The sequence below is a fragment of the Argopecten irradians genome, chromosome 13 (assembly GCF_041381155.1).
Source record: "Argopecten irradians isolate NY chromosome 13, Ai_NY, whole genome shotgun sequence".
Taxonomy (NCBI): domain Eukaryota; kingdom Metazoa; phylum Mollusca; class Bivalvia; order Pectinida; family Pectinidae; genus Argopecten; species Argopecten irradians.
This window is the reverse complement of record NC_091146.1, coordinates 32,311,512-32,329,191: the sequence shown is the minus strand read 5'-3', so window position 1 is coordinate 32,329,191 and position 17,680 is coordinate 32,311,512. Positions and strand designations below refer to the sequence as shown.

At 39.1% G+C, this 17,680-nt stretch overlaps 1 protein-coding gene across 9 annotated transcripts in view; it reads right to left on the bottom strand.

Annotated features, from left to right (window-relative positions):
• LOC138306119 (myosin-2 heavy chain-like) overlaps positions 1 to 17,680 on the bottom strand; it is a 140,303-nt gene that overhangs the window by 43,884 nt on the left and 78,739 nt on the right. For all 9 annotated transcript variants that reach the window (XM_069246479.1, XM_069246484.1, XM_069246483.1 and 6 more), the window contains 7 exons: positions 16,769 to 16,882; positions 15,851 to 15,878; positions 13,255 to 13,418; positions 10,850 to 10,903; positions 10,410 to 10,526; positions 9,944 to 10,063; positions 1,223 to 1,462 (listed from right to left, as the gene is read on the bottom strand). In XM_069246479.1, the coding sequence (XP_069102580.1) occupies positions 1,223 to 1,462; positions 9,944 to 10,063; positions 10,410 to 10,526; positions 10,850 to 10,903; positions 13,255 to 13,418; positions 15,851 to 15,878; positions 16,769 to 16,882 (837 nt within the window). The remainder of the gene's footprint in view (positions 1 to 1,222; positions 1,463 to 9,943; positions 10,064 to 10,409; positions 10,527 to 10,849; positions 10,904 to 13,254; positions 13,419 to 15,850; positions 15,879 to 16,768; positions 16,883 to 17,680) is intronic.

Sequence of the window (17,680 nt, the reverse complement as noted above, 5' to 3'; positions counted from 1 at the left end):
CCTCTTATCCAACACAGTGATAATAAGGATCTGTATTTTAATCAGATTTATGAAGATATTAATCATAGAGGTAAACTTCGCAGATTTGGACGATTTAAACTTCTGCAGATTTAAAAATTGTATGTAAACCACACAAGAAAGAAAGTTGGCTTACTATATATATATATATACTGTTGGCTATTATAAAGATGATTTTTTTGGCTATTGCAAAAATGTTGTTTGTATTCATGAAATATTTAGACAGGGTAACAGTTAAAACAGAAAGTCTACTTGATAAATCCTAAAATTTCAAATCATTAAAACTCAAACTTAAGTCCATAGAAAACTGTGAAAATAGCTAGTAATATGGAGTGTACATGTACATTGGGGCTATGATATCACAACTGAGAACATTATTCTTGGTTATTAACATATGCGCCCTCAAATTGTTAATATACTCTGGACATAGCAGCAGTTTTTTGGACATAGCATCCGAGTTTTACAGATCTGCACAACGTAAAATTACAAAGGTGTGCATCATCAGATTGAACATTAACTTTAGAGCTGGCTCCAACGTAATAGCTAAGACAGGTTGAATAATTTATAACTGAAAGGCTTGAAGGTAACAAATTAACAATTTCATTATTACAAAGCTATCTAAGTGACAAGCATTTCTAATTTAATTAGTATTCTATTTCTGCATTAGTGTTGTCAACATTTAGCCACACCAAGTAAAAAAAAGTGAATTAGAGATGAGCAAGAATACTTGATTTTAAATCAAATCCTTTGCAAAAGTATTTAACACTGTGAAATGTTTGCATATATAAATAATAATCTTAACTTTCTGTGTTATTTTGGCATATTTGAATACTACCCAGAAAGTCAAAATCTATAATCTCTCCTTACATGCAGAGTCAAAGGTCAGAAATTTCATAATAAATGGGTCAAAGTTTATGACCTGTCATTATATACATAGGTCAAAGGTCATGACATTTCTTTATGAATGGGTGAAGGTTTCTGACCTATCAATATATGTGGGTCAAAGGTCATGACATTTCATTATGAATTGGTCAAAGTTCATGACCTTTCATTATGAATGGGACAAATTCCAAGACCTTTGATTATATATGGATCAAAGTTCATGACTTTTCATGGAAATGGGTCAAAGTTCATGACCTATCATTATGTTTATGGGTCAAAGTTCATGACATTTCATTAGATAAAGGTCTTGATATTTCCTTACCTTAGCATCATCAGTCTGTTGCATGAGGTTGGTGAGTTCATGCTCAGATTCCTCACTTTGTACAAATGTAGGAGGAGGAGCCCCTGTCTCGCCTCCCGGCTGTACTGGGGTCAAGGTCTTTGGGGAGCTGGAGGTCACAACCTCTGACTCCTCGTCGTCATGCTGTGTCGGGATACTGACCATGACGGGCTTAGACACGCCCTTTACGACTTCCTGTCTCTTCACTTCCTCCTCCTCTTCCTGTACGTACAAAATTCAATATAAATAACAATAGTCATAAAACCGCACCCTGACGTCGAAATGTTTTGATTTATAAGCTATTTTAGGACTAGTTCAAACAAGTAATTTCTGTTAATACAAAATGTGGAAATGATGGACAGGATTCAGGAGGATTCATTTCATATTAAATTGACGCCAGACGTTATGACTAAGCATTGAACATATTGGATAGCACCCTTCATTGATTTTGTCTCTGTCCAGTTGGCATTAATCATATTAGCTATGATTGCCAACCAAAAGAAGTTCAATGCTTATATTTACATTTGATAACAATTCTTTGATAAAATCGCAAGAGATTTTACATCTATAATAAAAACAGAATTTATTATCATCAAAGACTGGGCGAAAAGAACAAAATGGCATATATCATCTACTGTACATGTAAGATCCTATATATTAATGCTCAACTTAAAACTAACAAACAGCTTACCTGTCTAAAGCTATTTCCAACCACAAGAAAATCGGGCGAATCCTCCATTTTTATCTCGTTATTAATTAACACCAATTCACTAATTAGTCCAAATCGCACTAATTATCTTTTATCACAGTCATATAATAATTTTCAAATTCCAAAGTTTAAGTTTAAATCTTCAAATACTTAGCATCAACACTGACTTTGAAGCTTTAAAAATTATAAATCTGCCAATTTTAAAATTCTGAATTTGAACACCTAATAAATTCCTTCATACAGAATGTTAAGATAATTATAAGTTTTGGTAATCTTTAAAATTCTATGCATTAAAAATTTTAAATCTGTCATTCTTATCCCAGAATTCTTTAAAAAGCACAAAAATTTTAAAATATTATCCAGAAGGTGTTGTAGTCATTGCAATAGACCAATGGTATGTACTACGCCAGGGTTTTAATTTATTTACCCCGACACAAATAAATTCATATTTATTTGTTAGTCACAACCAGCTCATTATGAAACAATAGAGGTATTTTTCTATTGTCTTATGTACAGAATCGTATCTATTTTACATTAACAGACTATTCGCACCTCAATGGTGTTAGTATTTCAACACTTTGTACTAGAGATTTAAATCTCTTCCCAACAGCGACCAGACTTATTCATTGTGATAGAGTTATCTCCCCTCATCTATACACACCTCCAGGTGTACAACAGAATATCTCTTCATAGTTAGCTTGACAATTCAAATTTTCAAATTTTATAAGCATTATTTGAAAAATGTAATCTATAGCATCAATGAAGTATTATGTTTTTTATTAATTTAAGAAATAAATTTTGATCATTTCAGGCCAAAATTAAATCTGTTAACAATTTATTGATCAGTTTCCAATATGAAATTACTATCAGTCAAGCTTTATAGAACATTAGGCTTATTACAAAAAAGTAGATATTTTATATACTGGAGCTGTTAGCATACATCGGTTGGGTTTGGGTTTGAGTTTTGTTAGTATAATGTCCTATTAACAGCCAGGGTCATGTAAGGACATGGGTCATGTAAGGTCGTGCCAGGTTTGTTGGTGGAGGAAAGCCGGAGAACCTGGAGAAAAACCACTGACCAGCTGTCAGTACCTGGCAACTGCCCCACAAGGGATTTAAACTCATGACCCAGAGGTGGAGGACTTATGGTAATATGTCGAGACATCTTAACCACCCGGCCACCACAGCTTAGAGGTGGAGAGCTTGTGGTAATATGTCAAGACATTTTCACCATTCGGCTATCACACATCAGTCGGTCTTTTAGGTCTACCATCTAAATTGTTTTTTATAAGGTTTTATTGAAAAAAGCTGGAGTACCCTGAATAAAACTGGAAACATGTAGCTAGTATCTGACTGACACCCAATGTAATTCTCATACACATGATCAAGAGGTCGAAAGCTACTTTCGACATCTTAACCACTCGGCCACTGTGACTCAGAGGTGGAAGGCTAGTGGTAGAATGTCAGACACCTTAACCACTCAGCCACTGTGACTCAGAGGTGGAAGACTAGTGGTAGAATGTTAGACACCTTAACCACTCAGCCACTGTGACTCAGAGGTGGAAGACTAGTGGTAGAATGTCAGACACCTTAACCACTCAGCCACTGTGACTAAGAGGTGGAGGGCTAGTGGTAGAATGTCAGACACCTTAACCACTCAGCCACTGTGACCCAGAGGTGGAAGACTAGTGGTAGAATGTCAGACACCTTAACCACTCAGCCACTGTGACCCAGAGGTGGAAGACTAGTGGTAGAATGTCAGACACCTTAACCATTCCGACACTGTGACACAGATGTGGAGGGCTAGTGGTAGAATGTCAGACACCTTAACCACTCAGCCACTGTGACCCAGAGGTGGAGGGCTAGTGGTAGAATGTCAGACACCTTAACCACTCGGCCACTGTAACCCAGAGGTGGAAGACTAGTGGTAGAATGTCAGACACCTTTACCACTCAGCCACTGTGACCCAGAGGTGGAAGACTAGTGGTAGAATGTAGGACACCTTAACCATTCTGACACTGTGACACAGATGTGGAGGGCTAGTGGTAGAATGTCAGACACCTTAACCACTCGGCCACTGTAACCCAGAGGTGGAAGACTAATGGTAGAATGTCAGACACCTTAACCATTCCGACACTGTGACACAGATGTGGAGGGCTAGTGGTAGAATGTCAGACACCTTAACCACTCAGCCACTGTGACACAGAGTTGGAGGGCTAGTGGAAGAATGTCTGACACCTTAACCACTCAGCCACTGTGACTCAGAGGTGGAAGGCTAGTGGTAGAATGTAGGACATTTTAACCATTCCAACAGTGTGACACAGATGTGGATGGCTAGTGGTAGAATGTCAGACACCTTAACCACTCAGCTACTGTAACTGAGAGGTGGAGGGCTAGTGGTAGAATGTCAGACACCTTAATCACTCGGCCACTGTAACCAAGAGGTGGAAGGCTAGTGGTAGAATGTCAGACACCTTAACCACTCAGCCACTGTAACCCAGAGGTGGAAGACTAGTGGTAGAATGTCAGACACCTTAATCACTCGGCCACTGTGACTAAGAGGTGGAGGGCTTGTGGTAGAATGTCAGACACCTTAACCACTCCGCCACTGTAACCCAGAGGTGGAGAGCAAGTGGTAGAATGTCAGACACCTTAACCACTCAGCAACTGTGACCTAGAGGTGGAGGGCTAGTGGTAGAATGTCAGACACCTTAACCACTCAGCCACTGTGACCCAGAGGTGGAGGGCTAGTGGTAGAATGTCAGACACCTTAACCACTCAGCCACTGTAACCCAGAGGTGGAGGACTAGTGGTAGAATGTCAGACACCTTAACCACTCGGCCACTGTAACTGAGAGGTGGAGGGCTAGTGGTAGAATGTCAGACACCTTAATCACTCGGCCACTGTAACCAAGAGGTGGAAGGCTAGTGGTAGAATGTCAGACACCTTAACCACTCAGCCACTGTAACCCAGAGGTGGAAGACTAGTGGTAGAATGTCAGACACCTTAACCACTCAGCTACTGTAACTGAGAGGTGGAGGGCTAGTGGTAGAATGTCAGACACCTTAATCACTCGACCACTGTAACCAAGAGGTGGAAGGCTAGTGGTAGAATGTCAGACACCTTAACCACTCAGCCACTGTAACCCAGAGGTGGAAGACGAGTGGTAGAATGTCAGACTCCTTAATCACTCGGCCACTGTGACTAAGAGGTGGAGGGCTAGTGGTAGAATGTCAGACACCTTAACCACACAGCCACTGTGACCCAGAGGTAGAGGGCTAGTGGTAGAATGTCAGACACCTTAATCACTCGGCCACTGTGACTAAGAGGTGGAGGGCTTGTGGTAGAATGTCAGACACCTTAACCACTCAGCCACTGTAACCCAGAGGTGGAGAGCAAGTGGTAGAATGTCAGACACCTTAACCACTCAGCAACTGTGACCCAGAGGTAGAGGGCTAGTGGTAGAATGTCAGACACCTTAACCACTCAGCCACTGTGACCCAGAGGTGGAGGGCTAGTGGTAGAATGTAGGACACCTTAACCACTCAGCCACTGTAACCCAGAGGTGGAGGGCTAGTGGTAGAATGTCAGACAACTTAACCACTCGGCCACTGTAACCCAGAGGTGGAGGGCTAGTGGTAGAATGTCAGACACCTTATCCACTCAGCCACTGTGACCCAGAGGTGGAGGGCTAGTGGTAGAATGTAGGACACCTTAACCACTCAGCCACTGTAACCCAGAGGTGGAGGGCTAGTGGTAGAATGTCAGACACCTTAACCACTCAGCCACTGTGACCCAGAGGTGGAGGACTAGTGGTAGAATGTCAGACACCTTAACCACTCAGCCACTGTGACCCAGAGGTGGAGGGCTAGTGGTAGAATGTAGGACATCTTAACCATTCTGACACTGTGACACAGATGTGGAGGGCTAGTGGTAGAATGTCAGACACCTTAACCACTCAGCCACTGTGACCCAGAGGTGGAAGACTAGTGGTAGAATGTCAGACACCTTAACCACTCAGCCACTGTGACCCAGAGGTGGAGGGCTAGTGGTAGAATGTCAGACACCTTAACCACTCAGCCACTGTGACCCAGAGGTGGAGGGCTAGTGGTAGAATGTAGGACACCTTAACCACTCAGCCACTGTGACCCAGAGGTGGAGGGCTAGTGGTAGAATGTCAGACAACTTAACCACTCGGCCACTGTAACCCAGAGGTGGAGGGCTAGTGGTAGAATGTAGGACACCTTAACCACTCAGCCACTGTAACCCAGAGGTGGAGGGCTAGTGGTAGAATGTCAGACACCTTAACCACTCGGCCACTGTGACCCAGAGGTGGAGGGCTAGTGGTAGAATGTAGGACACCTTAACCACTCAGCCACTGTAACCCAGAGGTGGAGGGCTAGTGGTAGAATGTCAGACACCTTAATCACTCGGCCACTGTAACCCAGAGGTGGAGGGCTAGTGGTAGAATGTCAGACACCTTAACCACTCAGCCACTGTAACCCAGAGGTGGAAGACTAGTGGTAGAATGTCAGACACCTTAACCACTCAGCTACTGTAACTGAGAGGTGGAGGGCTAGTGGTAGAATGTCAGACACCTTAATCACTCGGCCACTGTAACCAAGAGGTGGAAGGCTAGTGGTAGAATGTCAGACACCTTAACCACTCAGCCACTGTAACCCAGAGGTGGAAGACGAGTGGTAGAATGTCAGACACCTTAATCACTCGGCCACTGTGACTAAGAGGTGGAGGGCTAGTGGTAGAATGTCAGACACCTTAACCACACAGCCACTGTAACCCAGAGGTGGAAGACTAGTGGTAGAATGTCAGACACCTTAATCACTCGGCCACTGTAACTGAGAGGTGGAGGGCTAGTGGTAGAATGTCAGACACCTTAACCACTCAGCCACTGTAACCCAGAGGTGGAAGACTAGTGGTAGAATGTCAGACACCTTAATCACTCGGCCACTGTAACTGAGAGGTGGAGGGCTAGTGGTAGAATGTCAGACACCTTAATCACTCGGCCACTGTAACCAAGAGGTGGAAGGCTAGTGGTAGAATGTCAGACACCTTAACCACTCAGCCACTGTAACCCAGAGGTGGAAGACTAGTGGTAGAATGTCAGACACCTTAACCACTCAGCTACTGTAACTGAGAGGTGGAGGCTAGTGGTAGAATGTCAGACACCTTAATCACTCGGCCACTGTAACCAAGAGGTGGAAGGCTAGTGGTAGAATGTCAGACACCTTAACCACTCAGCCACTGTAACCCAGAGGTGGAAGACGAGTGGTAGAATGTCAGACACCTTAATCACTCGGCCACTGTGACTAAAAGGTGGAGGGCTAGTGGTAGAATGTCAGACACCTTAACCACACAGCCACTGTGACCCAGAGGTAGAGGGCTAGTGGTAGAATGTCAGACACCTTAATCACTCGGCCACTGTGACTAAGAGGTGGAGGGCTTGTGGTAGAATGTCAGACACCTTAACCACTCAGCCACTGTAACCCAGAGGTGGAGAGCAAGTGGTAGAATGTCAGACACCTTAACCACTCAGCAACTGTGACCCAGAGGTAGAGGGCTAGTGGTAGAATGTCAGACACCTTAACCACTCAGCCACTGTGACCCAGAGGTGGAGGGCTAGTGGTAGAATGTAGGACACCTTAACCACTCAGCCACTGTAACCCAGAGGTGGAGGGCTAGTGGTAGAATGTCAGACAACTTAACCACTCGGCCACTGTAACCCAGAGGTGGAAGGCTAGTGGTAGAATGTCAGACACCTTAACCACTCGGCCACTGTAACCCAGAGGTGGAGGGCTAGTGGTAGAATGTAGGACACCTTAACCACTCAGCCACTGTAACCCAGAGGTGGAGGGCTAGTGGTAGAATGTCAGACACCTTAACCACTCAGCCACTGTGACCCAGAGGTGGAGGGCTAGTGGTAGAATGTCAGACACCTTAACCACTCAGCCACTGTAACCCAGAGGTGGAGGGCTAGTGGTAGAATGTCAGACACCTTAATCACTCGGCCACTGTAACCCAGAGGTGGAGGGCTAGTGGTAGAATGTCAGACACCTTAACCACTCAGCCACTGTGACCCAGAGGTGGAGGGCTAGTGGTAGAATGTAGGACACCTTAACTACTCAGCCACTGTAACCCAGAGGTGGAGGGCTAGTGGTAGAATGTCAGACAACTTAACCACTCGGCCACTGTAACCCAGAGGTGGAGGGCTAGTGGTAGAATGTAGGACACCTTAACCACTCAGCCACTGTAACCCAGAGGTGGAGGGCTAGTGGTAGAATGTCAGACAACTTAACCACTCGGCCACTGTGACCCAGAGGTGGAGGGCTAGTGGTAGAATGTAGGACACCTTAACCACTCAGCCACTGTAACCCAGAGGTGGAGGGCTAGTGGTAGAATGTCAGACACCTTAATCACTCGGCCACTGTAACCTAGAGGTGGAGGGCTAGTAGTAGAATGTCAGACACCTTAACCACTCAGCCACTGTGACCCAGAGGTGGAGGGCTAGTGGTAGAATGTAGGACACCTTAACCACTCGGCCACTGTAACCCAGAGGTGGAAGGCTAGTGGTAGAATGTAGGACATCTTAACCATTCCGACACTGTGACACAGATGTGGAGGGCTAGTGGTAGAATGTCAGACACCTTAACCACTCAGCCACTGTGACACAGAGTTGGAGGGCTAGTGGAAGAATGTCTGACACCTTAACCACTCAGCCACTTTGACTCAGAGGTGGAAGGCTAGTGGTAGAATGTAGGACATTTTAACCATTCCAACAGTGTGACACAGATGTGTAGGGCTAGTGGTAGAATGTCAGACACCTTAACCACTCAGCTACTGTAACTGAGAGGTGGAGGGCTAGTGGTAGAATGTCAGACACCTTAATCACTCGGCCACTGTAACCAAGAGGTGGAAGGCTAGTGGTAGAATGTCAGACACCTTAACCACTCAGCCACTGTGACCCAGAGGTGGAAGACTAGTGGTAGAATGTCAGACACCTTAACCACTCAGCCACTGTAACCCAGAGGTGGAAGACTAATGGTAGAATGTAGGACATCTTAACCATTCCGACACTGTGACACAGATGTGGAGGGCTAGTGGTAGAATGTCAGACACCTTAACCACTCAGCCACTGTGACACAGAGTTGGAGGGCTAGTGGAAGAATGTCTGACACCTTAACCATTCAGCCACTGTGACTCAGAGGTGGAAGATTAGTGGTAGAATGTCAGACACCTTAACCACTCAGCTACTGTGACACAGATTTGGAAGGCTAGTGGTAGAATATCAGACACTTGAACTTATCAGCCACTGTGACACAACGGTAGAGGGCTAGTGGTAGAATGTCAGACACTTGAACTATTCAGCTACTGTGACACAAAAGTGGAGGGCTAGTGTTAGAATGTCAATGTTCAGTGTATCTGTAATGAAGCAAGTGAGATCGCATAAAATTTGATCAAGGAACTTAAAATGTATCTATTGTAGTGCCAATCACTATTGACCTATGGTCACAATAGAACTTTCTACGATTAAAGGCCCACTACCTTTCTAGAGTATTTAAAGGTTTCTAAAAAAACATTAATAGCATAAGAAAATATATACCGATGGCCTAAGATGTTGTTACAACACCAAACATAAGCAAGATTTCCTGCGTTATACTTAAATAACAGTTGAGATTCATTTCGCTGTTTTTTCTTCTGGTGTAGTCAACTACCACGCGGACGACGGTGGGAAACATAAGACGATCGACCAGCATTATGAAAATTACCATTTTATTTATTTAAATAAAATTGTTCAAAAGTTTAGTGTTAATGGTCAATTAATAACGTTTGCAACTCTATGAAATTATCAATCTCATTTTACATTCCCATTTCAAAAATTAAAAGCCGTTTTGGACAGGTAGTGACCCTTTAAAGTCATATTGAAGAAATGGAGACAATTTGTTAGTGCTATTTATCACTGAAATGACAAATCTTACCAATCGTTCTTGTTCGTTAATGAACTCCTCCAACTGAGTCATCGCCACGTCAGCCTCCTTTTCAGCCTCCGTTTGAAGTTTCTGAGCCTGCTCAACTTGTTCTATCAGTACCTTCCTCTCCTATAAATATCAATCATACTTTCACTTTCCATATACTTAATTCAAGATAATCATCAGCTAGTTATAATGTACAATTTTATTTTCTATAAATATCCATCATACTTTCACTTTCCATAAACTTAATTCAAGATTATTATCAGTTATAATGTACACTTTCACTTTCTATAAATTATCAATCATACTTTCACTTTCCATATATTTAACTCAGGCCTAATATACTTATGAGTGAAAATAACCAAATGATCAACATTAACCATTTTAGGATACAAATTCAGTGGAACACTTCTATTTCAAAAGCTGGAGCAGTTCATTATGAATTTAAAGGGTAACTGCAAGAGTTCCTCACCGTTTCCCATTTACTCTTGTGTTCCTGGAACTGTGACTTTAAGGTCGTGACCTTTCTCTGTGTTTTTGCCACAGTGAGGCTGAGCTGTTCCTCAAGTTCTGACAGCTTTCTGACAGTCTGAAGCAAATCAAGACACATTAAGTCATAAAGAAAAGACTTTTCAAAGGAGAAAAATAAAATTTTGTAACAATCCAATTTCAAAATTAGTTAGAAAAGTAAGATATTTTCATTGACAATCATTGCCCATGTAGCAAATTCAGGATAAGAAAATTCCATGTATGTCTAGAAAGTTCAGGATCGGAAATATTTCAGTCTGCATTTAGTTCATTGTTAGTTAAATTAAGGTATACAAAAATATGAGGGAGGGGCACATATGGGTCGAATACAGTAACATCAAATATTGGTTAATTGAGGAACCTACTTAGGTTATGTCTACCTACCATTTTACGGTACTGCGCAAAACGACCCGGAACATTTTCCACCGGAACCAGAGCCTAAAATCAGTAAAAAACATATTAAAGATTTTCAAAATCATCAAAAGACATCTGTAAGATATAAACACCTCTAGCTCCATCAGTGATATCTCCCTGTGGGAATTAAAGAACTGCTAATATAAGCAGTTATTAGGCAGTTTTGTAGCAGTCCCACAGTTTTTAGGCAGTTATTAGGCAGTTCTCAGCAGTCCAGTTTTAAGCAGTCACTGAAAACTGCTAATATTTCACCATACAAGATTTAAAACTGCTTGTTGAACTGCTAACTATATTTGTAAGCAGTCATTGACTGCTTATCATAGACTGAAACTGCTTGTCATTGACTGCTTATAGACCTTAGCAGTCTAACAGAGCAGTTCACATACCAAATGGACAAAGACAAGAAATTGCATGGCAAAATAAAACTTATATAGTGAAGTTGTCTTGCAACTTATTATTAAATGCAAAGGAACATGAATTAAGATACATCATTAAATTGTAAATTTTAAAAGTGTGATTAATTCCTACTTTCCTACTAATTTTACACCCCATAAACCATTTAAATGCAATTCAAAACTAAATAAAGGTCAGTTTGATCAACATAATTATTCTATACATGTATATTCATAAAATATCAAAGTCCTATTATAATTTCTCATATTATTGATAAATATGTGTTCAATAATACTATTTTGTACATATAAACATAGATGCATATACAGTCCCTTATCTCTAACACCCTGGGGAGGCAGCTACAGCCATGGGTCATTATACACAGAGATGGTGACCCCCACATGTAGTGTTGCTGTGTGTACACATGTGGTGACCTTTGAACCTGTAGTCTCCCTCCAAATTCCAGCGGTCAGTTTGAACAGTTTGGTGTGAGGAAGCATGTGCACAGATAATCTTCTACATAATTTGGACCATTTGGTGAATATTTTGGACATCTAAATAAGTGAGGTGTAGTTTTCAACATGCAGTTTTACATAGTTATAAGTGTAAGTATAAAGGGAATTGTGTATAGCCAGGAATAGAAATGGTAAAACGTTTCAGTTTTGGATGTATGCATTCTGGTGTTGTACTGGATTATAACCCTATAATTTTGCTGTAAACCCCCAAAGTAGAAGGTAAGATGCATGAGCTTGCAATCTATGTGCATGTATATATAGCTGCATGGGAACCATGCATTTAAATTTGGAAACTTAGAAGTTAACTATTTCTATTTTTTTTTATTGATAAAATTCAAATTCATTTTTCATTTTACTCTTATACACCCCCAGTATAATATAGATGATGCATTTTCTTTTTAAAACAATTTGTATGACACAAAATAAACATTATGATTTATGTGTATATATCTTGGATTGGTTTATATTATTCAATCTTTTATTTCCTATAAATTTCTGAAAAATGAATACCGGTAAATACATGCATATAATGCAAGGCAAGTTATTTTTTTAAAACTGCAAACTTTATCTTAGAGTTAGTGTAATTATATATAACTGTCTATATGTATATTTTCCACATTATAGTATTTTCATTTTTTCCCATATAATTGGAAATGTGTTAACAGTTTCTTGAACTTATATTTATAAGTATTAAGCAATTGTGATTCATAAATATAAGCAGTCGCATGCTCCATATTTGGATTGTTTTTAGCAGTTTTGTGAGCTATTTATAGATATTAGGCAGTTTTGATTCGTACATTAAGCAGTCGCTTGCGCCATATTTGGACATTTTAGGCAGTTCATTTTGAAATAGACTGCCTAAGAACTGCCTAAAGAAAGCAGTCGCATGCGCCATATATGGACATTTTAGGCAGTTCATTTTAAAACGGACTGCCTAAAAACTGCCTAATAACTGCCTAAAAACTGCTAAGGAACTGCTAACCGACTGCTAGTGGACTGTGAAGGTTAAGGGACTGCCAATTTTTCCAATGGATTGCTAAGGGTTAACAGTCCCAGCCATGCAGTTGCATTATGAAGGCTAAATAACTGCTAAAAGAACTGCTTATTCAGTAAACTGTGAAGGCTTAAAAACTGCTAAAGAACTGCCTTCCACTTTGACATGGGTGGTTTCTCCCTGTGGGAATTAAAGACCAGTCGGAGCTGCCATTTAGGCACTTGAAACTGCCACACTTACAAGACTACCATATCTCTAGATTCACTTAGCAGCAGTCAAAGACAAAATAATTAAAGGTAAAATTAATGATGAAGACAATAACAGTCATTCTCTTACCCCGGACAAGGATATCCGTATTTTACAGGTGTGATATTAATCTGTCTTGATAACACAAGATACTCGCAATCTTTGCAATTTTCACAATTTTAAATTAAATGTTCAAACCACTACTGTATCTTGATCACAACCCTTACCCATGAATTCTCATCATCAAGGTCGAAGGCGTCATCAAATTCAGCGCTCAGGTCTGACTCCTTAACCGTCTCTAGCGTTGACCGTGCTCTCTTACTCTGGCGAGTCTCAACATGGGCAGATGTGGGATCACCCCCCTCATCCTGAATGGAAGCATCTGCTGTTTCTGTATAAGTATATAAATCATAGGTTATTCCATTGAGTCGAATGGAAGTGCACGTGTCAAATAATAATGGGAATTAATCAGATTTTTCTCTTTGATGTTGAGGAATTCATATCTTATTCAAAATAAACTGATATTATTTAATTCAAAAAATAATTTATCTTCTATGTACAAAAGCCAATTGAGCTCATTTTGGTATTAGAAAAAAAAAAAAAAATTTAAATTAGCACATTATTACACAAAACTTTCGCGTTATTACGCAAAACTTTTGGCATTATTACGCGAAACTTTCATGTAATAATGCAAAAGTTTCGCATATTTTTTCTTCTTCTACCAATATGAGCCCAAACGGCTTTTGGCTTTCGTATCTATGAATGCTAAAAAAATTTAATTTCTTTTTTAAAATTATATGTCTTTTTATCCAATACTGAATAATGAATTAAAAAATCATCTACTAGATAAATATTGTTAATGTATTGATATTTGTATATAAATATGCTGATATTTAAGAAAAATTTTTATCTAATATAACTAGATAATATTACATGTGTGACTAGTATAGATTTAGGTACTATTAAAAAATTATTTCTGTAAAACACTTATTGGATATTTCTTATTAAGATCATTTGCATCCATTATGAATAAGTATTGGTCTTAACATCTTCACCCCTGAAGACACATTTAGAATCTTCTTAATCAAAGACTAGACCAGTCCATTATGAAATATCAGGGTGAATGAGATACAGATCCGATATTTCTGAATGGTACTAAATAAAAGTCACATCATAACAAATAAGGCCAAGTTTTCATGTCTCAAAAACACAAAGACGAAAGATCCAACAGGGATCTTGGCGCCCACCAGAGATTGACCTATGTCTGACAATTGACAGATGAAACTTTTTTCTACTTTTCAAACTTCAACTACTAGAATCCAAGATGGTGGCCATCTTGATGACCAATTGGTTCTAAGATGTAATATATGCCTAACTAGGGCCCTAGGGGAACATACATACGAAATGTGAGAATGATCTCTTCAGAAATAGCGATAATAAACTTTAATAATTATCAAATAAAATTGACTGCATTATCAAACAATTTAATGATTGTTAAAGACTGCAATTATAGGAGAGATAAATGCAATCTGGGTGGCAGATAAATAGAGTAGCGCCCATTACAACACAAAAAAATGTTATGATTTATTTCGCTGTTTTGTCACCTGAACTTTGCTACTCTGCAAAAGAATTAAACTTTTACATTCCATTTAAAAAAAATTCAAATTAATTTATTTTAGGTATGATACCTTTAATTCAAAATATCATTTCATTATAATTGTTTCAAAAGGTCTGCAATTTAATTGTAGAGTGTATAGACATTTGTTGTTACCATCATTAAATGTCAATCAGTTCAAGAGGTTTTATTTCTAAAGTGTGCTCAGCAACAATCAGGACATTCTAAGCTTCATTCACCCCTGAAGACACATTTAGACTCTTCTTAATCAAAGACTAGACCAGTCCATTATGATATTTTAGGGATGAAAGGTTTAAGGGTTAATTGGTACAACTATTAAGGTATACAAATACTTGGCTCCCAAATATGGTCATGTTTTGTTGTGATGAACGACCTTTCAAACAAGACAATCATTATAAGTAGAAGTCTAAAGTGGAGATACAACAATACCTTACTTTAATTGTTCCAATTCAAACAATAGTTTTTCTAATCTAATCCTGACCTAATTGAGCATATAGATTATTAATCATGGTTTCCATTGTAACGTTAACATTTTAATTACTGCAGTCAACTCCGAGCCTCGTACAACTAGTGGGACTATGTAGAATTAATAATTAAAACTGACATGATAATTAATTACAATTAAACATGACAATACATGGTCGTTATTAGGGTTCCGCAAGTAAATCAAATATTCAATTAAGTCTCTGATACCTAATATACCGGATATCCGCCATATAGTAAACTTACTTGTAGGTACATTAACACATTTACCACTTATGACACATTTAGACTCTTCTAAATCACAGATTAGACCAGTCCATTTTGAATTTTAAGGGGTAAATAATTTAAGGAAAATTGATTCAGAAAGATGTCAGCCTTCTGTGTTCAATAATTTATGATTAATTCAACCTCCAAATTTTACCATAAATTCAGAGTTATGAATCCGGCCCCCAAATTTTTACCATAGATTCAGAGTTATGAATTCAGTCACCAAATTTTTGCCATAAATTCAGAAAAATTCACAAAAATGTTAACTCCTTAAGTTTTATCACAGATTTAAGGATGTGTTAAATGCCATGTTTTACCATGAATCCAAGAAGTTCAAGATAACAAAATCCATATTTTTAACATTACAACTCCAGTCTGTATTTTTCATTGATTCTTTCAAGACATTACATGGTATATATTTTTTTTTTAATTCTTACCTTTTACGGGTTTGACAGGAGATTTTGCCTGAAATATCAAGATTTCAAGATTATAAAGATTGTTCTTAGTTCAATAACTCACACAAGGACATAATGGTACACAAAAGATCCTTCCATAAGAAGACAGATACATGAGAAGAGGAGTTTGGTATTTTAGTTTAATGTCCTATTAACAGCCAGGGTTGGTGGAGGAAAGCCGGAGTACCCGGAGAAAAATCATCAACCAGCAGTCAGTACCTGTCAACTGCCCCACATGGGATTCAAACACGCGACCCAAGATGGAGGGCTTGTGGTAAATATGTTGAGACCTGTTAACCACTCGGCCACCATAGCCCGACATGATTCACAAAGTATAAATTATATGTAGGTTAAAATTGTAAAGTGTGTGATTTTAGATTAAATATCATCACCTTTCTTAGAAAAAGGGGCTGCATTGGCCGAGTGGTTAAAATGTCCCCACATATTACTAGTTCAAATCCCATGTGGGGTAGACACGTCCTTAAATGAGCCTGGATGTATCCCTTTATGAATTTTTAGCATGGTTAAAGCATACATGCTGTATGAATACAGCATGAAAACAGCATGAAAACGCAGCACGAATACAGCATGGATAAAGCATGCTTCCCAATTTCATCCGCTCTATATTCTTACTAGAAGCAGCATGGTTGCAGTATATATGCTTCAATTATGCAAATTAGTCTGCAAGCATACTGTCACTATGTTGCAGGACAGCATGATTGAAGCATGGAAAGCAGCATGGTTGCAGCATGATGAGGGTCTTAATCATCCTTGTCCAATTATAAGACTGAGATAGTTTATAATTAAAATACAGGGAGAAAGTTGAAAAACACAAAATTTGAAATTCTCAACAAAACTTTCTGAGGATTCTATAATTCGTTCCTGAATATTGCTACACACCTCTGGTTTAGTTGGCTTGGTAACAACCTTGACAGCAGGCGTTGTCCTGGTTACCGTGACCTTTGCAGGTGCCCCTTTGCTTGATCTTGTGTCCTTTGTGCTTGGCCGACTCTCCTGAAATCATTTTTTTAAAATTTTATACCAACTTTTTGAAAATAAGTACTTTAGAAATAAAGATGAAAATAACATTTGATTTATTATAATTAAATTGTTTAGAAGATGATGATAGGTGTAGTATTAAGAATAAGCTAATACCTTTGCCAACTCTACAAAATTATCAGTCTCGTTTTAAATTCCAATTTCAAAAATTAAAAGCCGTTTTGGAAAGGTAGTGGGCCTATAATTACGGTGATTTTAGGGAGAAGAATATTAATTAAGTTAACACGAAGGATGATATCTGAAAATTGTTTGAAAGTTACGTAATGAATGAATGAACAATTTTCTTACTTTCAAATGACATCATATTTATCTCGCATCATTAATGTCATTCACAACAATTACAAATAAGTTAAAAGTACTTAAAGAAAAAAAAATGCCGTAATTACATTACTTTATGTTATATTAACTTAACTGACTTGTCTAGCCATGTCATGTGGCCATGTCATCAATATCGTAAGACACATGTGTAATAACACTATTGTGACGTCACATGTAGTTTTGACGTCATAACCTATATATGATGTCGCATGATTGTCTCAGTAGACGGAAACGTCACATCCAAGCCGGATTTCTACTGTTTTATATTAATTGTGACAAAATTAAAAAGTTTCACTCATAGTTCTGTTAATAAAAGTTATGTGATAAATAGAATCTTACACTCAATGTGACTATGTAATATGAAATTTATCAAACTTGTTGAAGAATTTTGATATGCCACTCGCCTAAAGCTTGTGAAATATATAATTATTGAAT